Source organism: Ranitomeya imitator, chromosome 2, assembly GCF_032444005.1.
Source record: "Ranitomeya imitator isolate aRanImi1 chromosome 2, aRanImi1.pri, whole genome shotgun sequence".
NCBI lineage: Eukaryota > Metazoa > Chordata > Amphibia > Anura > Dendrobatidae > Ranitomeya > Ranitomeya imitator.
In genome coordinates, this window is record NC_091283.1 from 365,434,961 (window position 1) to 365,460,698 (window position 25,738).

A 25,738-nucleotide genomic window follows, 5' to 3' on the forward strand; every position below is an offset into this window, starting at 1 on the left:
ACTGGTTGAGTCTGTGCTTTCTTGAACGTAGTAGTATATTGATGCGGTGAAACTGTAAACAATCATATACATACAATCAGTGCATGGTATAGCAGAAATATATACTAAACATGTTGCACATTATGCATGAACATTTATAAGGCTAGTATCTGAACTAGGAGTACAACACAGTAAGTTAGGCTACTATTAGAGCAGAAATTACCTACAGAAAGCATAAAGACATACCGGCAATGCAATCGCAAGGGGGATGAAGTGGAAGCGTCTTTCCTTGAAAGAAGACTGAAAGAAGTGAAAACAAAATGGAGGGAGATGTAAGCTGAGTCATCATAATGCTTTGCAAAGGGGAGGAGAATCAGACATGGAAAATAGAAAAAAAAGAAAATAGAACTGTGAACATGACTCTGACCGCTAGAAGGAGCCAAAACAGTACAGACAAATACAGGTATGAATATATCAGTTACTGTATACTAGCTACTAAGAAAACTGCAAATTATGCAAACAGATAATCAAAGGTAACAAATTAGATGGCGGAGACAGAACAGGCACTCCATCCCTTCTGAGATCTAACGTGCACCTGAACAGTTGTATCCGCATGCTCAGGAGAAATTGCACAAAAAATTATGGGGTCCATTTTCTCCTGTTACCCTTTTGAAAATAAAAAATGTGGTCTAAAGTTTAACAATAATTTAAGTTAAATGTTCACTTTTTTTTCACGTTGCTTCAGTTCCTGTGAAGCACCTGTAAGCTTCTTATGTGGTTTTGAGCACCTTGACTGGTGCAGTTTTCAGAATGCTGTCACTTTTCGGTATTTTCTGTTATATAGACCCCTCAAAGTCACTTCAAATGGCTTTGTAAATGTCATAAAAATGAAAAATCGCTGGTCAACTTTCAATCCTTCTAATTTCCTAACAAAAAAAAATGTTTAAAAATGTAGCTGATGTATAGAAGACATGTGGGAACTGTTATCTTGTGTGGCATAATTCTCTGATGTAAGGGCATAAAAATTAAAAGTTTGAAAATTGCAAATTTCCCCAAATTTCCGATTTCCCCCCCCTCCCCCACAAAAAACACAAGTGATATCGAGGAAATTTTACCACTGTAAAGTACAAAATGTCACGAAAAAATAATCTCAGAATCAGTGAGAACTGTTGAAACCATTCCAGAGATATCACCATATAGGCTGCCGTCACACTAGTAGTATTTGGTCAGTATTTTACATCAGTATTTGTAAGCCAAAACCAGAAGTGGAACAATTAGAGGAAAAGTATAATAGAAACATTTATCACCCACTCCTGGTTTTGGCTTACAAATACTGAGGTAAAATACTGACCAAATACTACTAGTGTGACGGCAGCCATAAAGTGACACTGGTAAGAGTTCTAAAATTTGGTCTGTCATGAAGGGGAAAACAGGCTTGGGGGTGAAGGGGTCAATGCTCACCAAAACTGCCAGCTGCAGATAACAGCTACTTAGTAGGACAGAGAGGGAAACGCCCATCCAAAGATCTTATAACACCACACAAGGCAGGTAGAAAAGGAAACGCAGGTAGTGGTGCTCATCCCATAGTGAGAACTATGTTGTAATCCAGGTAAGAAAAATAGCGGCACCTAATACCAAATAAAATGTTGACCTTTTATTCAAGCATGAAATTACTAAACTGGGAAAATGAAGACCCAGTGGACAATGCCATTTTGCACGAACACAGGTTTTTATCTGCCTGGTTTAGCAATTTCATGCTTAAATAAAAAGTAATCACTTTATTTGATAATAAGTCACACTATTTTTTCTTACCTGAATTACTGAACAGAGGCATCATCTACAGGAAATTTTAGGGCTACAGAAACATCACATATTTTATACAGAAGAATAGCACTATCGCCATTGTTCTCTGTGCAATGACCTATAGACCAGACATAGTCCTCATAATATTCTCACACACTCTTTGTGTGAATGATCAAGGTCTCCTTATACCGAGTAGAGCAGCCCCAGAGACATAGACCCCATCTGGTACTAACATGCTGGAGGCCAGATCCGGAGTATCCAGCCACGGGGCCTGGATTCTCTCATTTTGGGCTTTGGTGTTTCTTTCAGAATAAATCACCGTCTCATAAAGTTCTGTAGTAATGACTTTGTTAATCAGGTTTTGTAGGAGCGTTCGTCTGAATCCATCTAAATGTTAACAATATATGCAAGAAACGATAAAGGTACTACCACAGTTTTACCTTGCGTGTCCAGTGTCCGTGCTACATAAATACCCTGGTAAAAGAAACCTTGATGTCTCCAACCAAACCTGTTGATTATGATTATACAATTGTAATAACTTACTCTAAAAAAGAATTTATAATCTCGCAGTATGTGTATAAGATAATCTTCCACTAAACACTTCGGACTTTTGGCCTCTAGACGTATGCCGACCTTGTGAAGAAATAGATATGTGATAGTCAGAGTTGGTATTAGAGGGGGAAAGACTGGTCAGTTGCTTAGGGCCTCAATCCCCTAAGCGACCCCACCTCCAGGCAGTGATTACACTGCTCTACAGCCAAATTGTTTCAGAGAAGAAAATAGCTGAACTTAACTAATTTTGTGGTGCTGAAAATGAATATGATGCTTAAATTTGTTGATTGGCTCTAACTTTCAAGAACCAGAGGAAGTTGTAATTACTTATGACACCTTTCATGCAGGTGTATAGAAAAATGTTGTCTTTATTATTTTAGCATTATTGCATTGTTAGTATCTATACACAATAAAGCAAATGGAGTCAAAGAGGCTCATTCATGAATACAAAAGTATAACATTTATTAAGTACATCGTCATAAAACAATCTAAGCATAATAATACAAAAGTTAGTTATACAAAAAGAGGATTTCTCACTATTTGTACAAGGATCCGGGTAAAGATGTTCCTACACCCACACAAACATAAAGTGTATCGGCCAGAGGTTCAAGTTCTCAATGCTATAATATTACAATTGCATGTAGCCACTATACAGGGGCTGCCGTTACAAGGTGGTACAATATTAAAAAGACTGAACCTCACCCATGTTTGCCGTAGTGTGGATGCGGAACCGCCAGCTCCTACGCGCGTTTCGCGTAGGCTTCTTCAGGGGGCCGTGTCAAGTGTGTCACTACGAGGTCTTAAATAGTGCTACCGCACCTGATGTGGATAACCGGACCTGAACGGTGCATGTACGCGCGACGCAGGCGCCGGAAATTGCATCATCCCCGGCCTCCTGAGCGACGCGCGACGCCAGGGAGCCATCTCCATGGCAGCCATGGTCGGCGCGCATCACCCAATGGGCGCCAAGAAAGATGCTCCGAAGCACCGATGTCACGGTCATGCGCACTGGCCCGTAGTAGAAAAAATGAGAGCGGGAGCTATAAACATATGTAAAGTGCGAAGTGCTGTGCAAATGGGACGCTGAAACAACCCTTAGTGCGTACTGAGTTTCCAAGTGCCTAACACCAGAGTCATGGAAAATACATGAGTCCGTACTGAATAGGACGCAAGGTGTCCCTAAATATGTACCAATCCAGGCACATCACAGTGTAATCATAAAAGTGCATAGAGGCGTGCCAAATGCAACGTTAAGACGTCACTAATTATGTGCACATAAGGTTACATTTGAAAATGCATACTACTGTGCTAGATAGGACGCACAAGCGTTCCAAAAATATACTAAGTAAAGTTACATAAAAACTAATGTCAAAAAAACAAAATAATATTGATTCACATAACTTTTATATGCATATATAATTATATATAGAAAATCAACAATAAACATATTATAAATACATATAGAAACTTCAGTGCAGTTCTTTCTTGAAATATAGAAGTGAATCGAATTCCCGCATCACTCATCATCCACTCGGTAAGATGGCTATTGTAAATAGATTTAGTCCCTTTATGGTACAACTAGAAATAAACATAAAAATAAAATGAGACATCACATAAAACATAAAAGACACACGGATATAAAATACCAAATCCAGAGGTAATCTGTACAATCTAAAGGAACGGGGCGAAACTAATTTGTTTGTTCAATCCGTGATCCATCTACATTCGCGCTGGAAAAGAAGACGTTTTAAATTACCACCCCTGATCCCGGCGTGGACCCTATCAATCCCACATACTCTCAAATCATTGGGATTGCAGTTGTGTTTCTCCCTGAAATGTCTTGGGATGGTTTTGAGGTTCCCTGTTTCCTTTTCCAATCTTGCGGCTGTGATTTCCCTCACGTGTTCGCGTGTCCTCACACGTAACTCCCGTGAGGTGAGGCCTATATATATGAGGTTACAGGTGCATTTTGCATAGTATATAACAAATGTGCTCTTGCACGTTATAAATTCTCTGATTTTATATTCCTGTACCCCATCTGAAGAATAAAAGGAAGAGGCTCTCTGATGGTTTTTGCATGCCAGGCACTCAGTACAGGGGAAAAATCCCACTCTTGGTTTCCCAATGCCAGGGATTGTGGGTGGTTTTGCCACATAGTGACTCTTAACGAGAATGTCACGTAGGTTCCGGCTTCGTTTAGCCGTCATCAGTGGGTATTCAGAGAGGTGTTGTTTCAATATTGGATCGGTTGTAAGAACCGACCAATATTTTGATAGGATGGAACGTAATTCGTCCCAATTCGAATTAAAAGTTGTAATGAATCTTGTTGACACTTGTTGTGTCTTATCCATTTCCTTTTTGTTGGCACAACTCTGTCCCTGTTGGTTCTGGGATAGCAGCGAGGTCCTGGGTGTTCTTTTTGCTCTTTTATATCCCTTTTTAATACACCTCCTGCTATACCCACGTTCTCTAAATCTCTCCCCAAGGTCCACAGCTTGACGCTCAAAATCCTCATCAGAGGTACAAATTCTTCTCATCCTGAGAAATTGTCCCACAGGTACAGCCCTGATGGTTGACTCCGTATGTGCCGATGAGGCATGTAGAAGTGCATTCACTGAGGTATCCTTTCTGTGCACATCGGTGCCCAGTGAACCATCAGGCTGCACCTGTATCTTGATGTCCAGAAATGAAACCTCATGAGCATGGTAAGTATGGGTGAGTCTGATGTTGTAATTGTTGCGGTTCAAACTGGAAACAAAATGATCTAAATCCCTGACCGACCCCTGCCAAATGAAAAAAATGTCGTCAATGAAGCGGTACCAGCTAAGGATTTGGGGGACGGCATGTGCGTCATCCGGAAAAATCTCCCTCTCCCAAAATCCCAAAAATAAATTAGCATATGAAGGCGCACATGCCGCCCCCATTGCGGTACCACGCTTCTGCAGAAAGAAACGGTCCTTAAACGTAAAAAAATTGTGTTCCAAGATGAACCGCAACAAGTCCAACACCAGCTCACGGACGTCTGGATCAAGATTGCTAACCTCAAGGAAAAAGCTCGCAACCCGCATGCCATCCTCGTGATCAATGCATGTATATAGCGTTTCAACGTCTGCTGTCACGAGGAGCATGTCAGGCTCGAGGTGCAATCCATCCAGACGTCTAAGGACGTCCATAGTGTCCCTGACATAGGAGGGCAACGTCTCGACCTGTGATTTCAAATAGTGGTCAATATATTTACAAATTGGTTCGTTTAGCCCTCCCATGCCAGAGACAATAGGACGCCCAGGAGGATTTTGAGCATCCTTGTGGACCTTGGGGAGGAGGTAAACTATAACTAACTTTTGTATTATTATGCTTAGATTGTTTTATGACGATGTACTTAATAAATGTTATACTTTTGTATTCATGAATGAGCCTCTTTGACTCCATTTGCTTTATTGTGTATAGACTATTGGGAGTTGCTCCGCATTAGATTATATGGTGCTCTAATCTATATATTCATATTGTTAGTATCTAGTCTATTACATAATATATTTAGTCTATTGAGCCTTTAGTTTTGCATCACATCTCCAGTGGTTACATAGAAAGAGGCAATCTATGCCTTTTGCAGTCCCAATGATCTGAAAAGAGCCAACCGATCACACTACCAATTGCTATTTCTACATGGTGCCCCCCATTAGTAATGGAGTTTCAAGGAAGAAGTGGACTTTACTGTATTAAATCATTCCATCTGCAATACATGTCGTCGATGGAGTCCTCAAAGTTTTGGAGGATGGTACATATGTCTGACATCCATGTCCACTTCTGAGGTCTTATGTGGGAGTCTGAACTGAATACAGATGGCCTTGTTGATGCTGGTAGTCAACAATTGCCCTCTTCTGCTCACAAATCCTTTCCAACATCTGCAGTGTAGATTTCCAAGGCGTGGGGACATCACACACCAGTCGGTGAGCCGGAAGCTGCAAACGCTGCTGAAGCACATCAAGGGTGGCGGAAGCTGTAGCTGACTTTCTCAAATTGGCACACAGGCAGCGTACTTTCACAAGCAGATCTGGCAGCTAGGTAAGTTTTGAGAAACTGCTGAACCACGAGGTTAAGCACATAGGCCAGGCATGGTACGTGTGTGAGCTCGCCTCAGATCTGCCACCAGATTCCAGCCATTGCCACACACGACCATGCCTGGCTGTAGGTTCAGCGGTGTCCGCCACAGATCTGCCTGCTCTTTCAGAGCTGTCTGCAACTCTTCAGCATTGTGTGGTTTGTCACCTAAGCATATTAGCTTCAGCACAGCCTGTTGCAGCTTGGCTGAGACAGTGCTGCAGTGCTTCCAGCTTGTGACTGATGTGGTCATTTTGGAGATGGAGGCTGAAGAGGAGGAGGTGGTGGAGGTGCAGGAGCTGTAGATTGTGGGGACAACCCTGATTGACCTAAAGCCCACAACCCTCGGCGTCTGGAGGACGTGTTCCATCCCAAGGTCCAACTGGGTCCTGGCTTCCACTATTTTAACCCAGTGTGCCATCAGCGAGATGCACAGTCACTGCCCACAAGCACTTGTCCACGTGTCCATGGTTAGGTGGACTTTCCCAGTAACTCCATTGTTGAGGGCATGGCTAATCTTGTGGAACATGTGCTTGTGTAATTCGGGGAGAAATAGTGGTGCTGGGGACCGAGTACCAAGGGACGGCCACCACCATCAGGTTGTGGAAAGCTTCCATCTCCAGGAGCCTAAAAGGCAACATTTCTAGCACTAGCAGTTGTGAAATGAGGAATTTTAATAGACTGGCCTGCGGGGTGTTGGCTGCGTATTTGCGCTTGCGTTCCGAGGACTGGGGTATGGACAACTGAACACTGCCCTGGGACAAGGATTTACTTCCTGATGGTGCTAGTTGAGTGTGTGCAATGACAAATACAGGGCAATAGGCATCTTCACATGCACCATATACAGGGGTTTGGCTTTCACGCACAACAGCGGAATAAGCAGTGGTGTCACCCGCAGACACTGTTCCTGGACCCTGGTGTTCGGCCCACGAAGTCGGGTGCTTTGCTGCCATGTGCCTGATCATGCTGGGGGTGGTCAGGCTGGTAGTTTTGCTACCCCTGCTGATGCTGGCCTGGCAGGTGGTGCAAATGGCCTTTTTGGGGTTATCAGCAGATTCTTTAAAAAAACAACCAGACTTGGGAAGACCTGACATTTGTACTTGTACTGGCAACTTCCATCGTGTTGGTGTTACGGGGAATGGTTGCCCACCTTCTGTCTGCAACCACCACACTGCTTCTTCCTGCCTGTTGGGGTGCCCCTGTGTGCTGCTGTCCTCACTCTGAAGGTCCTCCTGCCAGGTTGGGTCAGTTACTATATCATCATCCACCACCTCATCTTCCATTTCTGAACTCTGGTCCTCCTGACTTTCTGGCAATTGTGTCTCATCATCGTCCACCTCTTGTGACACTTTCCCACCATCACCTTCATGTGACCGTGGCTGCTCAAATATTTTGGCATCGCTATATGCGACCTTCTCTTGCCCCACTTCAAGTGAACTGGGTGAGAGGCCCAAAACTATAAATGGAAAAGTGAACGGAGTGTCCAAGTGTGGGATCAGTTGTCTCTGGGCACTCGGCATTGTGGGAGGAAGGAGGATCAGGGTGAGGAATATGCGGTCCAGACTCACAGCTTCTGAGACCGTGTGGAAGGCAGGGAGGTGGTGGTGGCGGCAAAGTGACTGGAAGCATTATCCACTATCAAATAAACAACCTTTTGACACTGCGCTGGGTTTAATAGTGGTGTGCTGTGGTCCTGTAGTAATTGGGACAGGAAGGTTGGGCAGGAAGATGTGAGTGTTTGCTGTGGCACAATTTCAGCTTGCCCATGGCCTTGGCCTCTGCATGCACCATTACCATCACATCCAGTTCCCCCTCCCTTGCCACGTGCCTTGCCCAATGGAGGACAATATTATCCATGTTCAATACAAATGGCTGAATTTGGAGTGAACTTATATGTGATCCGTGTGACGGACAAACCACAGTTTTAAATAGCTGGCCTCTTTGTAACTATTTTTACCAGCAAACTGGTGTCAATAACTTCTCTAACACACTGCACCAAAATTTAAATGGATACCATAAATGGTAGAATTTTGAGCACAATTATATGTGATCCGTGTGACGGACAAACCACAGTTTTAAATAGCTGGCCTGTAGGTAACTATTTTTACCGGCAAACTGGTGACAATAACTTTGCTAACACACTGCAACTAAATTTAAATGGAGGCAAGAAATGTTAGAATTTTGAGCGCAATTATATGTGATCCGTGTGACGGACAAAGCACAGTTTTAAGTGGATGGATTTTTAGGGCTGTAATATGGAAAGGATCTGACTGTATTCTGCAGTGCCAACAGGCAAATGGAGCAGAAAAATGGTGTTCTCTGGAATGCTTTTTAAGCAAATGATCAGGATTAACCCCTTCTCCCCGGAGCTTTTTCCATTTTTGTTTTTCGCTCTGCTTCTTTCCAGAGCCATAACTTTATTTTTCCGTCAATATGGCCATGTGGGGACTTATTTTGTGTGGGACGAGTTGTACATTTGAATGACACCATTGGTTTTACCATCTCATGTAACAGAAAACGGGAAAAAAATTCGAAGTGCGATGAAATTGCAAAAAAAGTGCAATCCCACACTTGTTTTTAGTATAGCTTTATTTCTAGGTTCACTAAATGCTAAAACTGACCTGCCATTATGATTCTCCAGGTCATTACAAGTTCATAGACGCCAAACATGCCTAGGTTCTCTTTTATCTAAGTGGTAAAAAAAATTCCCAAGTTTGCTAAAAAAACAAATTGCGCAATTTTCTAATAATGGTAGCTTCTCCATTTTTTGTGATCTGGGGTCAGGTGAGGGCTTATTTTTTTCATGCTGAGCTGATGTTTTTAATGATACCAATTTGGTGCAGATACGTTCTTTTGATCGGGTGTTTTTGCATTTTAATGCAATGCTGTGGCGAGCAAAAAAAGGAATTTTGGCGTTTCATTTTTTTTCTCACTATGCCGTTTAGCGATCAGGTTAATCCTTTTCTTTTATTGATAGATCGGGCGATTCTGAACACGGCGATACCAAATGTGTGTAGCTTTGATTTTTTTTTTTATTGCTTTATTTTGATTGATTTTTAAACACAATTTTTTTTAATTTTGGCATGCTTCAATAGCCTCCACGGGAGGCTAGAAGCATACACTAATCGATCGCCTCTGCTACAAAGAAGTGATGCACAGATCACCTCTATGCAGCAGAATTGCAGGCTTGCTATGAGCACCGACCACAGGGTGGCACTCATAGTAATCTGCCATCAACAACCATAGAGGTCTGAAGGAGACCTCTGGTTGTGATGGCAATGCACCGATGACCCCTGATCAGTACCTCCGGCCGCGCTGCTGGCAGCACTGGTTAAATGCCGTTGTCAGAGTTTGACAGTGGCATTTAACTAGTTAATGGGAGTGGGCGGATCGCGATTCCGCTCGCGCCCATGGTGCGCACATGTCAGCTGTTAAAAACAGCTGACATGCGCAGCTTTGAGGTGGGCTCACCCCGCCGGAGCCCATCTCAAAGCGGGGGATACTGCCAGCTGACGTACTATTCCATCAGCTGGCAGAAAGGGGTTAAGATCCATAAAAAAATGATTACTGGCCTCTGGTACCTGGGGCTATGTCTAGAAATATCTGTCAAAGCAGCAGCAGACAGAACTGGAATGGACCCTCTTGCTATATGCACAGCAGTCTGCCACATACATTGCATGCCTGCCTAGCACTGATCTCTGCAGCTTTATTAGTCCTCAGAAGGACTGTTAGTTGAGATGATATGTGTATCATATATGGTATACCTACACTAACTAAGACACAAGCAAATCTCTCCCTAGCTTAGAAGCAACTGTCCCTACAATGCCTGATTCCGAAGTAGACTGTGACGAGTATAATGGTGCCAGGTCTGATATAGACCTGATGATGCTGAGTGGCCAGCCAATCACTGTGATGCCACAACCAACATGGCTGCGTCATTACAGTGTGTGGCAGACAATCCCTGCACGTTCATTGGCTCTCTAAAGAGCACCAAACATGCAGGGCGGGGAAGATGAGAAATCCAAAGTAACATCCAGTAGCTTACAGGTGTCCCTCCATAAACAAGAGGTAAACTGGACACTTCTATCGGAGACTGTGACGCGGTAGACCATGGAGCAAAGCACACAAGGTTTTTTTTTTTTTTTGGGGGGGGGGGGGGTTCACAAATTTACATTTTTTTTTCCACTGCTTTATTTATCTGTTTGGTATCAATGTAATCGTACAGACCTGGGGAATCATATTGCCAGGTCAGTTTTACTGTATAGTAAACATGGTAAAAAAAATGGCGAGATTGCAGCTTTTTTGCAATTTTAACCTACCGTATATACTCGAGTATAAGCCGAGAATTTCAGACCATTTTTTTAGGCTGAAATTGCCCCTCTCAGCTTATACTCGAGTCATACCCAGGGGTCGGCAGGGGAGGGGGAGTGGCAGCTGTGTAATAATACTCACCTGCTCCTGGCGCAGTCCCTTGTTCTCCGGTGCCGGCAGCTTCTTCCTGTAGTGAGCGGTCACATGGTACCGCTCATTACAGTAATGAATATGGACCCGACTTCACTCCTATAGGGGTGGAGCCGCATATTCATGTGACTGCTCAATACAGGAAGAAGCCGCCGGCGCCGGAGAACCAGGGACACCGTGCCAGGAGCAGGTGAGTATAACGCAGTGCGCGATATTCACCTGCTCCCCATTAAACCGTCGGCGTCGCTCCGTCTTCCCCGTCATCTGCACTGACTCTCAGGTCAGAAGGCACGATGATGCGATTAGTGTGTGCACCGCCCTCTGCCTGAACAGCCAGTGCAGAGGACGGGGAAGACACAGCGGCGCCAACGGTGGAACACGGATCAGGTGAATATAGCAAGTGTCGGGGGCCTGAGAGGTGAGTATGATTTTTTTTTTTTTTTTTTTTAATCGCAGCAACAGCATAAGGGGCAAATGTCTGTATGGAGCATCTTATGGGGCCATGTGCAGCATTATATGGGGCAAATATCTGTATGGAGCATCTTATGGGGCCATGTGCAGCATTATATGGGGCAAATATCTGTATGGGGCCATGTGCAGTATTCTATGGGGCAAATATCTGTATGGGGCCATGTGCAGCATTATATGGGGCAAATATCTGTATGGGGCCATGTGCAGCATTCTATGGGGCAACTACCTGTATGGGGCCATGTGCAGCATTATATGGGGCAAATATCTGTATGGAGCATCTTATGGGGCTATGTACAGCATTATATGGGGCAAATATCTGTATGGGGCCATGTGCAGCATTATATGGGGCAAATATCTGTATGGGGCCATGTGCAGCATTCTATGGGGCAACTACCTGTATGGGGCCATGTGCAGCATTATATGGGGCAAATATCTGTATGGAGCATCTTATGGGGCTATGTACAGCATTATATGGGGCAAATATCTGTATGGGCCATGTGCAGCATTATATAGGGCAAATGTCTGTATTGAGCATCTTATGGGGCCATAATCAGCATTTGTGGAGCATTTTACGGGGCAAATGTGTCTATGGAGCATCTTATGGGGCCATAATCAGCATTTGTGGAGCATTATATGGGGCAAATGTCTGTATGGAGCATCTTATGGGGCCATAATCAACATTTGTGCAGCATTATATGGGGCATATTTTAATATGGAACATCTTATGGGGCCCATCATAAACTGTATGGAGCATTATATGGGGCATATTTTGTATGGAGCATCTTATGGGGGCATCATGAACTGTATGGAGCATTAAATGGAGCTACTGATTCAATATGGATATTCAAAAACACTTAACCTACTGATGTCTCAATTAATTTTACTTTTATTGGTATCTATTTTTATTTTTGAAATTTACCAGTAGCTGCTGCATTTTCCACCCTAGGCTTATACTCGAGTCATTAAGTTTTCCCAGTTTTTTGTGGCAAAATTAGGGGTCTCAGCTTATACTACTCGGGTCGGCTTATACTCGAGTATATACGGTAATTGGAATTTTTTTCCTGTTTTCCAGTGCATTACATGATAACATAATGGTGTCATTCAAAATTAACTCTAGTCCTTCAAAAACAAGCCTTCGTACATCTACGGTATATTGACGAAAAAATGAAAGTTATGGCTCTTGGAACAAGGGAAGGAGAAAATGCTGGAAAATTAAACTTGTCAGCAGAGGGAAGCATGAAGTGCTCTAAAAAATTTCCTGGTGGACGGCTGCGCTGACTTTGGTCTTGACACAAAACACAGTGAACCTACACCAACAGATGACATGGCTCCCAAAACCATCATTGATTGTGGATACTTTACACTAGACCTTGGAAATTAAGGTCCCAGAGTCTGGAGGACAAGTGGAGAGGCACACAATCCAAGCTGCTTGAGGTCTAGTGTGAAGTTTCCACAATCAATGATGGTTTGAGGGGCCATGTCATCTGCTGGTGTAGATCCACTGTGTTTTATCAAGACAAAAGTCAGCGCAGCCGTCTACCAGAAATATATATATATACTAGCTATTGAACCCGTTCTACGCCCGGGTGGCGAGCATTTATATTGGTATATGGTCTCCATTCTGGTATGTGCTGCTCCATCCTGCGTCCCCATCCTGTCATGTGCTGCTGCCATCCTGCGCCCCCATTCTGACATGTGCTGCTCCATCCTGCGCCCCCATTCTGTCATGTGCTGTTCCCATCCTGCGCCCCCATTCTGTCATGTGCTGCTCCCATCCTGCGCCTTCATTCTGTCATTTGCTGCTCCCATCCTGCGCCCCGGTTCTGTCATGTGCTGCTCCCATCCTGCGCCCCCGTCCTGTCATGTGCTGCTCCCATCCTGTGCCCCCGTCCTGTCATGTGCTGCTCCCATCCTGCGCCCCGGTTCTGTCATGTGCTGCTCCCATCCTGCGCCACTGTTCTGTCATGTGCTGCTTCCATCTTGCACCCCCGTTCTGTCATGTGCTGCTGCCATCCTGCACCCCCGTTCTGTCATGTGCTGCTCCATCCTTCCATCCTGCGTGCCCGTTCTGTCATGTGCTGTTCCCATCCTGCGCCCCCGTTCTGTCATGTGCTGCTCCCATCCTGCGCCCCCGTTCTGTCATGTGCTGTTCCCATCCTGTGCCCCCGTTCTGTCATGTGCTGCTCCCATCCTGCGCCCCTGTTCTGTCATGTGCTGCTCCCATCCTGCTCCTCCATCCTGTCATGTGCTGCTCCCATCCTGCGCCCCCGTCCTGTCATGTGCTGCTCCCATCCTGCGCCCCGGTTCTGTCATGTGCTGCTCCCATCCTGCGCCACTGTTGTCATGTGCTGCTTCCATCTTGCACCCCCGTTCTGTCATGTGCTGCTGCCATCCTGCACCCCCGTTCTGTCATGTGCTTCTCCATCCTTCCATCCTGCGTGCCCGTTCTGTCATGTGCTGTTCCCATCCTGCGCCCCCGTTCTGTCATGTGCTGCTCCCATCCTGCGCCCCTGTTCTGTCATGTGCTACTCCCATCCTGCTCCTCCATCCTGTCATGTGCTGCTCCCATCCTGCGCCCCGGTTCTGTCATGTGCTGCTCCCATCCTGCGCCCCCGTTCTGTCATGTGCTGCTCCCATCCTGCACCTCCGTTCTGTCATGTGCTGCTTCCATCTTGCACCCCCGTTCTGTCATGTGCTGCTGCCATCCTGCACCCCCGTTCTGTCATGTGCTGCTCCCATCCTGCACCCCCGTTCTGTCATGTGCTGCTCCCATCCTGCGCCACCGTTCTTTAATTTGCTGCTCCCATCCATATGCCCCATACGCTTCTCCATAATATATGCCCCGTATCAGGTGGCGTAAGTAACAAATAGCTGTGGCATGAAGTGCCACAGCCTCATGCCACAGCAATTTGTTACTTGCGCCACCTGATTCCTTTCCGCCGCCATTTTCTTGGTCCTCCTGCTGGCGGAATCGGTGTCTGCGCAGTCCGCGCTTTCCGGCGCCATTTTCTTGAAGACACACTGCAGTGTGTCTTCAAGAAAATGGCGCCGGAAAGCGCGGACTGCGCAGGCGCCGATTCCGGAAGCAGGACCAAGAAAATGGCGGCGGAAAGGAATCAGGTGGCGTAAGTAACAAATTGCTGTGGCATGAAGTGCCACAGCTTCATGCCACAGCAATTTGTTACTTACGCCATTCCTTTCCACCCATTTTCTTCGTCCTCCTGCTGCCGGAATCGGCGGCTGCGCAGTCTGCGCTTTCCGGCGCCATTTTCTTGAAGACACACTGCAGGGCGCAGGCGCCGATTCCAGCAGCAGGACAAAGGAATCAGGCGGCGTAAGTAACAAATTGCTGTGGCATGAAGTGCCACAGCTTCATGCCACAGCAATTTGTTACACCATTCCTTTTCGCCCATTTTCTTCGTCCTCCTGCTGCCGGAATCGGCGCCTGCGCAGTCCGCGCTTTCCGGCGCCATTTTCTTGAAGACACACACCTACAGTGTGTCTTCAAGAAAATGGCGCCATAAAGCGCGGACTGCGCAGGCGCCGATTCTGGCAGCAGGAGGACGAAGAAAATGGGCGGGGCGGAAAGGAATGGCGTAAGTAACAAATTGCTGTGGCATGAAGTGCCACAGCATAATCAGGGCGCAAATATGTGCACGGTGTCCCCCTGCTCCCAACCCCCTGCTCCCGGCAGTCCGCGCCTTCCGGCGCCATTTTTTTTTCCTGACACTATAATGTAACGCTAGGAGCGTCGCGCCTGCGCAGTCTATAAAGGCTTCGGACAGAGTGACGCTCCCAGCGTTATATTATTGATATATAATGTAGACAGAGCATATATTCCATTTGTGTGTATACAGTATGCGTATCACAGAAGCAGTAGCTAACTCCTGCTCGCTCCTTTTTCATGGATTCTGTGAAATTGTAGAGGCTTTCCACTCTTTATACAGTTAGGTCCATATATATTTGGACAGAGACAACATTTTTCTAATTTTATTTATAGACATTACCACAATGAATTTTAAACAAAACAATTCAGATGCAGTTGAAGTTCAGACTTTCAGCTTTCATTTAAGGGTATCCACATTCAAATTGTATGATGGGTTTAGGAGTTTCAGCTCCTTAACATGTGCCACCCTGTTTTTAAAGGGACCAAAAGTAATTGGACAGATTCAATAATTTTAAATAAAATGTTCATTTTTAGTACTTGGTTGAAAACCGTTTGTTGGCAATGACTGCCTGAAGTCTTGAACTCATGGACATCACCAGACGCCGTGTTTCCTCCTTTTTGATGCTTTGCCAGGCCTTCACTGCAGTGGTTTTCAGTTGCTGTTTGTTTTGGGGCCTTTCTGTCTGAAGTGTAGTCTTTAACAAGTGAAATGCATGCTCAATTGGGTTGAGCTCAGGTGACTGACTTGGCCATTCAAGAATATTCCACTTCTTTGCTTTAATAAACTCCTGGGTTGCTTTGGCTTTATGTTTTGGGTCATTGTGCATCTGTAGTATGAAACGAGGGCCAATCAGTTTGGCTGCATTTGGCTTGATCTGAGCGCACAGTATGTCTCTGAATACCTCAGAATTCATTTGGCTGCTTCTGTCCTGTGTCATATCATCAATAAACACTAGTGACCCAGTGCCACTGGCAGCCATGTATGCCCAAGCCATCACACTGCCTCCGCCGTGTTTTACAGATGATGTGGTATGCTTTGGATCATGAACTGTACCTCGCCTTCGCCATACTTTTCTCTTTCCATCATTCTGGTAGAGGTTGATCTTGGTTTCATCTGTCCAAAGAAAGTTCTTCCAGAACTGTGCTGGCTTTTTTAGATGTTTTTAGCAAAGTCCAGTCTAGCCTTTTTATTCTTGATGCTTATGAGTGGCTTGCACCGTGCAGTGAACCCTCTGTATTTACTTTTCTGCAGTCTTCTCTTTATGGTAGATTTGGATATTGATACGCCGACCTCCTGGAGAGTGTTGGTCACTTGGTTGGCTGTTGTGAAGGGGTTTCTCTTGACCATGGAGATTATTCTGCGATCATCCACCACTGTTGTCTTCCATGGGCGCCAAGGTCTTTTTGCATTGATGAGTTCACCAGTGCTTTCTTTCTTTCTCAGGATGTACCAAATTGTAGATTTTGCCACTCCTAATATTGTAGCAATTTCTCGGATGGGTTTTTTCTGTTTTCGCAGCTTAAGGATGGCTTGTTTCACCTGCATGGAGAGCTCCTTTGACCGCATGTTTACTTCACAGCAAAATCTTCCAAATGCAAGCACCACACCTCAAATCAACTCCAGGCCTTTTATCTGCTTAATTGAGAATGACATAACGAAGGGATTGTCCACACCATTCCATAAAATAGCTTTGGATTCAATTGTCCAATTACTTTTGGTCCCTTTAAAAACAGGGTGGCGCATGTTAAGGAGCTGAAACTCCTAAACCCTTCATCCAATTTTAATGTGGATACCCTCAAATGAAAGCTGAAAGTCTGAACTTCAACTGCATCTGAATTGTTTTGTTTAAAATTCATTGTGGTAATATCTATAACCAAAATTAGTAAAATGTTGTCTCTGTCCAAATATATATGGACCTAACTGTATATGACAGACATTTTACCTGGAGTTACCCATTAGCCTCTATCACCCAGTTATAAATAGCTTTCATGAGACTGCTGCGTGATGGTGCAATATCTTTGTATTTGAGGCCCCGCTTTTGATTTTGCCCTTGGCCCACTTTGTCTAAAACCGATCCTGGTCGGCTTTAGACACTAGCAAAATAAAGGGCTCTACAAGATTTCACAACTAATTTGAGATAGCCAGTTCAAGGTTTTCAAGGAATTTAAGGAAGAGCTGGGTATTTTACGCAAAAGATTCTACCAGTACCTGTGAGACATGCCTTTACACTGCAATTAGATAAACCCCATTCATTCAAGTAACAGGGGCTATATTCTTAGATAATGTAGTCAGAGAGGGCTTGACAAGTGGTATCATCCCTCTCCACAATGGAGGATGGAGCCAGTCCTTAAAAAAGAGCGGTTGTACCCTTAAACCCAAATGGGAGCAGGATATAGGTCCTATAAGTGAGGGCACGTGGGAGGATATTTTACAAAGTCTCTATGGTATGGCTGACAGAAGTATTTAACATGCGCTTCCAGCAATCGTGCTGGAAATCTGCCAATCGGTGACCCCCGTCACGTGATCGCGGGTCATCGATGGGTTGACATGACAACCATAGGTCTCCTGGAGACCTCTATGTTTGTCACTACTGGATTGCTATGAGCACTGCCCGGTGGTCGGCACTCATGGCAAGTGAATAATTCTGCTACATATAGGTAATGTGATCATCGCCTGTATGCAGCAGAGCCGATTGAGTTATGGCAGCTTCTAGTCTCCCATCGAGACTATTGAAGCATGCCAAAAGTAAAAAAAAAAAAAAAAAAGTTTTTGAAAATATATAAAAAAAAAAGTAAAAAAAAATATAAAAGTTCAAATCACCCCCCTTTCATTCCATTCAAAATTTTTTTTTAAAAAAATCAAACCTACACGTATTTGGTATCGCCGCATTCAGAATCGCCCGATCTATTTTATTATTATGCATTTTTATAGCGCCATTTATTCCATGGCGCTTTACATGTGAATACGGGGCAGATATAGACAAATACATTAAACATGAGCAGATAACAAGGCACACGAGTACATAAGGAGGGAGGACCCTGCCCGCGAGGGCTCACAGTCTGCAGGGGGTGGGTGAGGATACACTAGGAGAGGGAAGAGCTGGCTGTGCGGCTGTTCAGTAGGTTGAGGATCACTGCAGGCTGTAGGCTTGTCGGAAGAGATGAGTCTTCAGGTTCTTTTTGAAGGTTTCTATGGTAGGCGCGAGTCTGATGTGTTGGGGTAGAGAGTTCCAGAGTATGGGGGAAGCACGGGAGAAGTCTTGGATGCGGTTATGGGAAGAAGAGATGAGAGGGGAGTAGAGAAGGAGGTCTTGGGAGGATCGGAGGTTGCGTGTAGGTAGGTACCGGGAGACCATGTCACAGATGTATGGAGGAGACAGGTTGTGGATGGCTTTGTATGTCAGTGTGAGGGTTTTGAACTGGAGTCTCTGGGCGATAGGAAGCCAGTGAAGGGCTTGACACAGGGGAGAGGCTGGAGAATAGCGGGGGGACAGGTGGATTAGTCGGGCAGCAGAGTGTAGGATGGATTGGAGTGGTGCCAGAGTGCTAGAGGGGAGTCCAGAGAGTAGGAGGTTGCAGTAGTCGAGGCGGGAGATTATAAGGGCATGCACTAGCGTTTTCGCAGTGTTGCGGTCAAGGAAAGCACGGATCCGGGAAATATTTTTGAGTTTGAGACGACAGGAGGAGGCAAGGGCTTGGATATGTGGCTTGAAAGAGAGGGCAGAGTCGAGGATCACCCCGAGGCACCGGGCGTGTGGGACTGGGGATAGTGAGCAGCCGTTGACATTGATGGATAGGTCTGGTGGAGGGGTAGAGTGAGATGGGGGAAAGATGATGAATTCTGTTTTGTCCATGTTCAGTTGTAGAAAGCGAGCAGAAAAGAAGGCTGAAATGGCAGACAGACAGTGCGGGATTTTGGTAAGCAAGGAGGAGAGGTCAGGTCCGGAGAGGTAGATCTGCGTGTCATCAGCGTAGAGATGGTACTGCAAACCGTGGGATTCTATGAGCTGTCCCAGGCCGAAAGTGTAGATGGAGAAGAGTAGGGGTCCTAGAACAGAGCCTTGAGGAACACCGACTGACAAGGGGCGAAGTGAGGAGGTGGTGTGGGGGAGGGAGACACTGAATGTTCGGTCTGTCAGATATGACGAGATCCAGGAAAGGGCCAAGTCTGTGATGCCAAGGGATGAGAGGATTTGTAGCAAAAGGGAGTGGTCTACAGTGTCAAAGGCAGAAGACAGGTCCAGGAGAAGGAGGACAGAGTAGTGTCGCTTGCTCCTGGCAGTTAGTAGGTCATTGGTGACTTTAGTTAGGGCAGTTTCAGTTGAGTGATGGGAACGGAAGCCTGATTGTAACCGATCAAAGAGGGAGCAGGAGGAGAAGTGGGAGGACAGTTCAAGATGGACGTGTTGCTCCAGCAATTTGGAGGCATAAGGGAGAAGAGATATCGGGCGATAGGTAGACACAGAGGATGGGTCGAGGGAGGGCTTTTTGAGGATGGGTGTGATCTTGGCATGCTTGAAGGATGAGGGAAAGACACCTGTTGTGAGTGAGAGGTTGAAGAGGTGCGTTAGGGTTGGGATGAAGACAGTGGAAAGGTTAGGGATGAGGTGGGATGGGAGCGGGTCAAGCGTGCAGGTGGTGAGGTGTGATCTTGACAGGAGGGTGGAGAGCTGATCTTCTGTCACGGTGGAGAAGCTGGTTTTTGAGGAGCAGGGCTGAGCAGCTAAGAGGGGTAGTGGGCGCTGTGGGCCAAAGCTTTCTCTGATCGTATCGATCTTCTGTTTAAAGAAAGAGGCGAAGTCATCAGCAGAAATGAGGGGGGAGGGAGGAGGTGCGGGGGGACGGAGTAGAGAATTGAAAGTGTTGAAAAGCTGTTTAGGGTTGTGGGACAGGGAGGATATGAGGGATGAGAAGTAAGTTTGTTTTGCGGCAGTGAGCGCAGACCTGAAGCTGGCGAGGGACTGCTTGTATGCAGTGAAGTGGTCGGCAGAGTGGGATCGCTTCCATCTCCGCTCAGCAATCCTGGAAGCCCGTCTCAATTCTTTGGTCAGGCTGGTCAGCCAGGGCTGCCTGTTAATTGTACGAGTTTTACTATGCATGAGTGGGGCGGCCGAATCGAGTGTTGCTGTTATTGTGGTGTTATAAAAAGTGGCAGCAGCATCTGTGTCGTGAAGGGAAGCTATGTCTGTGAGAGGGAGAAGGGACTCAGAGAGTGATTGTAAGTTGAGATGTTTGAGATTTCTGCGAGGGTGAGTGAGTTTGTGGAGTGGGGGTTGCACCCTAGGAGAGGAGAGGGATGAGAATGTCAGTAGGTTGTGGTCAGACAGGGGGAGGGGTGTGTTAGTGAGGTTAGTAAGGGAGCAGAGGCGGGTGAAGATGAGGTCCAGCGTGTGGCCATCTTTGTGAGTGGCCTCAGAGGACCATTGAGTGAGGCCGAAGGAGGCAGTCAGTGATAAAAGTTTAGAGGCAGCTGAGGTGAAAGTGTCAATGGGGACATTGAAATCACCCATGATGATAGTGGGGATGTCAAAAGAGAGGAAATGAAGTAGCCAGGTGGTGAAGTGGTCGAGAAAGGTGGAGATGGCTAGTTCTGGGGGGCGGTAGATGACAGCTAGCTGGAGGTTGGAGGGGGCATAGATGCGGACAGAGTGCACCTCAAACGAGGGAAGATTAGCGGAGGGTGGTAACGGGATTGGAGTGAAGGAGCAGGTGTCGGACAGGAGCAAGCCAACTCCTCCACCGCGTTTGTTGCTGGGGCGAGGGGTGTGAGAGAGGTGGAATCCGCCATAGGAGAGCGCAGCTGGAGAGGCCGAGTCAGAGGGGGTGAGCCAGGTTTCGGTGAGGCCGAGGAAGGAGAGTTTGTTGGTGATGAAGAGGTCATGGATAAATGGCAGTTTGTTGCAGATGGAGCGTGCGTTCCATAGTGCTCCAAGTAGGGGGAGCTGGGGAGTGGGGGCTGGATGAATGGGTATGAGGTTGTCGTGGTTGGGAAAACGTGCGGAGGATCGTGGCAGGGGGTTAGAAACGAGTGTGGGGATGAATTGGGGAGGGCCGGGATTTGGGGATATGTCACCAGCAATGAGGAGTAGCAGACAGATCATTAGAAGGTGGGAGCAGGATAGGACATGATGCGGCCGTGTGTGTCTGGATAAAAAGGATTGTATGTGGAGGAACAGTTCTGAGGAGAAGGTGAGATGGCTGGGGAGTATGGAGGAAGAAATGACTAGTTCCTTACTAGGTGGAGTGATTGCAGGAGATTGTAAGAAGGAAAGTAGTATGGGGGTGAAAGAGAAAAGAAACCGAAACATTGTAGTGGTCGGTGTTCTGTTACCTTCCAGTCAATTCCAGTCCAATTCAGTCTAATTCAGAATCATAATTAAAAAGATGGAAGTTAAAAGATGAAATTGCAGCAGACTGAGTCTATAGCAGACTCCTGCATGTGAATATATCCCCAGTTAAGGGCAATCAGGTGTGAATGAGGAGGTGGCTGGGTATGGGAGACCAGATGTAGAGAGTTAAGCAAAGGTCATAAAGTGAGGGAGGGGTAAGACTGACCACTCAAAGAGATGCCAGGATCACACAATGAGAGACATGAAAACAGGTCGTGGAAACAAGCTCATAGGTGAGAAAGCATACTTTAAATATTATATGTGCTGCACCAAGACACTCAGATCCAGGGGAAGCATAGAAGAGTCAGTGCAATATATAGAGACATTCGGGAGCCAGGGAGAGCTGGGTAAAGTCAGTGCATACCATGGAAAATCAATGCAGTATACAGAGACATTCGGGAGCAAAAATAAAGGATTAACATGATCGCTAAACGGCATAGCAAGAAAAAAGTTTTTTGTCGCTGTGACATTGCATTAAAATGCAATAATGGGCGATCAAAAGAACGTATCTGCACCAAAATAGTATCATTAAAGGCTTACAAATACTGATGTAAAATACTGACCAAATACTGCTAGTGTGACGGCAGCCTCACACACACACGGCTCTGCACCATGCACCTCATACACACGGCTCCGCTCTGTACACCTCGTACACACACAGCTCCGCTCCATTCACCTCGTACACACACACGGCTCCGCTCCATAACCTCAAACACGTGGCTCCGCTCCGTACACCTCGTACACACACAGCTCCGCTCCATTCACCTCGTACACACGGCTCCTCTCCGTACACACACGGCTCTGCTACATCCACACTGTAAACCCCTCCTGACCCCACACATAAACTTCCCCTCATCCAGCACCATGACAACCAGCACAGCAGAGTCCTGCATACACTGAGGCCCCTGATCATGTGACCCCTGACTCCTCCCCTCCTGTGACCTCATCACAGGTCCTGTGCGCACAGAACAGCCATATATGTGGTGTGCGGCTCTGCAAGTGGAGGTAGGTGCTGGAGATTCCCCATTACTTGCGGGGAGGGGTACTAATTCTGGGTGGTCCGGCTATTTTGAGCCCCTATGGGGGGGGGGAGGACAATAACCCTTTCACGAAGAGACTATTTTGGTGTTTTTTCTGTTGTTACCTTTTAAGAATTAAATATTTTTTGTTCCTTTTCCTCTGATAGTTACATATGACCTAACTATGAAAAACAGGAAACATTGAGGCTATGTGCACACGTTCTGGATTTTTCGCGTTTTTGACTGTTTTCCGTGGTAAAAAAAGCATACATTAAGCATCCCATCATTTTTAATGCATTTCGCAATTTTTGTGCACATGTTGCGCTTTTTTTTCCACGATCTCGGAAAAATACGCAGCATGTTCATTAATTTTGTGGATTTTATGCGGATTTCCCACTATTTATTGCATTTTGAAGCTCTGGGAAAAAAAAGAGAAAAATCTGCACAAAAACCGCAAGAGAACTGCGAGAAAAACGCATGCAGATTTCCTGCGGAAAAAGTCCGGTTTTGTTCAGGAAATTTCTGCATAAAATCCTGACATGTGCACATAGCCTTAAAGGGAACCTGTCACCGTTCAGGTAAAATCGGGGGCTTATCTACAGCATTACACAATGCTGTAGATAAACCCCTGATGCCGGTGGGCTTACCTCACCCGCGATTTTCGGGGTGACAGGTTCCCTTTAAACACATTTTTATCACACAGTACAGTCTTTTTTTTAATCTTTTTTATTTTTATATAGCGCTAACATATTCCGCAGCGCTTTACAGGTTGCACACATTATCATCGCTGTCCCCGTTGGGGCTCACAATCTAAATTCCCTATCAGTATGTTTTTGGAATGTGGGAGGAAACCGGAGTACCCGGAGGAAACCCACGCAAACACGGAGAGAACATAAAAACTCTTTGCAGATGTTGTCCAAGGTGGGGTTTGAACCCAGGACTCCAGCGCTGCAAGGCTGCTGTGCTATCCACTGCGCCACCGTGCTGCCCTTGTGCCCTTTTATTGGACCCCACACAATAATATTACCATAGTACTGCCATCCCCCACACACAGTATAATTTTCCCCCAGTACCGCCATCCCCCCACACAGTATAATGTTCCCCCAGTACCGCCATCCCCCACACACAGTATAATGTTCCCCCAGTACTGCCATCACCCACACAGTTTAATGTTCCCACAGTACCGCCATCCCCCCACACACAGTATAATGTTCCCACAGTACCGCCATCCCCCACACACAGTAAAATGTTCCCACAGTACCGCCATCCCCCACACACAGTGTAATGTTCCCACAGTACCACCATCCTCCCACACGCAGTATAATGTTCCCACAGTACTGCCATCCCCCACACACAGTATAATGTTTCCACAGTACCGCCATCCTCCCACGCACAGTATAATGTTCCCACAGTACTGCCATCCCCGACACACAGTATATTCCCCAGTACCACCATCCCCCACACATAGTATAATGTTCCCACAGTAACACCATTCCCCCGCAAACAGTATAATGTTCCCACAGTACCGCCATCCCCCACACAGTATAATGTTCCCACAGTACCACCATCCCCCCACACACAGTATAATGTTCCCACAGTACTACCATCCCCCCACACACAGTATATTGTTCCCACAATACCACCATCCCCCCACACACAGTATAATGTTCCCACAGTACCACCATCCCCCCACACATAGTATAATGTTCCCACAGTACCGCCATCCCCCCACATACAGGATAATGTTCCCACAGTACCACCATCCCCCACACACAGTATAATGTTCCAACAGTACTGCCATCCCCACACACAGTATAATGTTCCCACAGTACCGCCATCCCCCCACACAGTATAATGTTCCCACAGTACTGCCATCCCCCCACACACAGTATAATGTTCCAACAGTACTGCCATCCCCACACACAGTATAATGTTCCCACAGTACCGCCATCCCCCACACAGTATAATGTTCCCACAGTACTGCCATCCCCCCACACACAGTATCATGTTCCAACAGTACTGCCATCCCCACACACATTATAATGTTCCCACAGTAGCACCATCCCCCCACACACAGTATAATGTTTCCACAGTACCTCCATCCCCCACAAACAGTATAATGTCCCCACAGTACCGCCATCCCCCACACACACAGTATAATGTTCCCACAGTACCGCCATCCCCCCACACACAGTACAATGTTCCCACAGTACCTCCATCCCCCACAAACAGTATAATGTCCCCACAGTACCACCATCCCACCACACACAGTATAATGTTCCCACAGTACCGCCATCCCCCCCCCCCCCCCACACACAGCATGATACTACATGGTGCCGTCCACTAGATCTGTGGAGTCGAAGACATGGAGTCGGTATGTAATGGAGCTACTCCTAAAAAATATAATAAATTGGGCTCAGTAATTGAGTGCATGATGTGCTGTAAATGTTTTATTAATAATTTGGGAAAGTTATGAAATGTCCTATAAATGTTTGTTCTGTTTCTGATCTGAGGATTTCTGCTTTTAGTTGAGATGAATCTGTGCATATGAGATGATGTACATGCTCAGTAGTGAGGCAGTGCTGTAGGGTCAGTCGGGAGTCAGTGAAATTGATGAGTCGGAGGTTAGGTTTACCGAGGCCACAACCCTGCCCCCGCAGTCTGATACCACCCACCTTACTGGCTAATAATTACTCACTTAGCCCCATTCTTAACGTCAGTACAGTTGAACCCGGGACATATGAGATAATCACCACATGATAGTTGTGTAGGATAATAGAGTATAATAAAGTCGTTGTGGACGTGATTTCCCCAACATTGTGCAGGGAGATTGTTTTCCCTATAGTGATGTAACGTATTTTGTGGTTTATAAGACACACCGGATTATAAGACGCAACCCAAATTTTGAGGAGAAAATTAGGAAAAAAAAAACTTTCTTTTTTTTAATAACGTGGTGCTGCTTCTTACAATCCATGCGTATTATTGCTTACCGGGGACGGTGGCTGCGGTGAAGCGAGATCCCAGGGTCACTGCTGGCGGAGGCAGGAGTGGGGCGATGCTGCGCACCCCAGACTGGGAGAAAGGGGTGTTCGGATGTGCAATGCTGCTGGTGTTCGGTGGGGCAGGGGCTCCGTTGACATTTTGTGAAAGCCAAAGCCCCCGCACTTACATGGTTTACTATGTGGTGGACTCAGGGAAAATGGCTGCCAGGGGCGGCGCATGTGCAGATGCAGACTGGGGTGGGGAGCATCGTCCCACTCCTGCCTCCACCAGCAGCGACCCTGGGATCTCGCTTCATC

General features: G+C 46.2%; 1 protein-coding gene across 2 annotated transcripts in view; it reads left to right on the plus strand.

Moving 5' to 3' along the window:
• The first annotated feature begins 341 nt into the window (after positions 1-341).
• The window catches only part of LOC138663879 (oocyte zinc finger protein XlCOF7.1-like), a 46,357-nt gene continuing 20,960 nt past the window's right edge, over positions 342-25,738 (plus strand). The window contains exon 1 of one of the 2 annotated variants that reach the window (XM_069750246.1): positions 342-442. Coding sequence is in view for 1 of the 2 variants with exons in the window: in XM_069750245.1 (XP_069606346.1) it covers positions 22,399-22,425 (27 nt within the window). In the remaining variant the exon portion in view is untranslated. Of the gene's footprint in view, positions 443-22,387; positions 22,426-25,738 lie in introns of those variants that run through there. The other variant, XM_069750245.1, reaches the window with a different exon arrangement.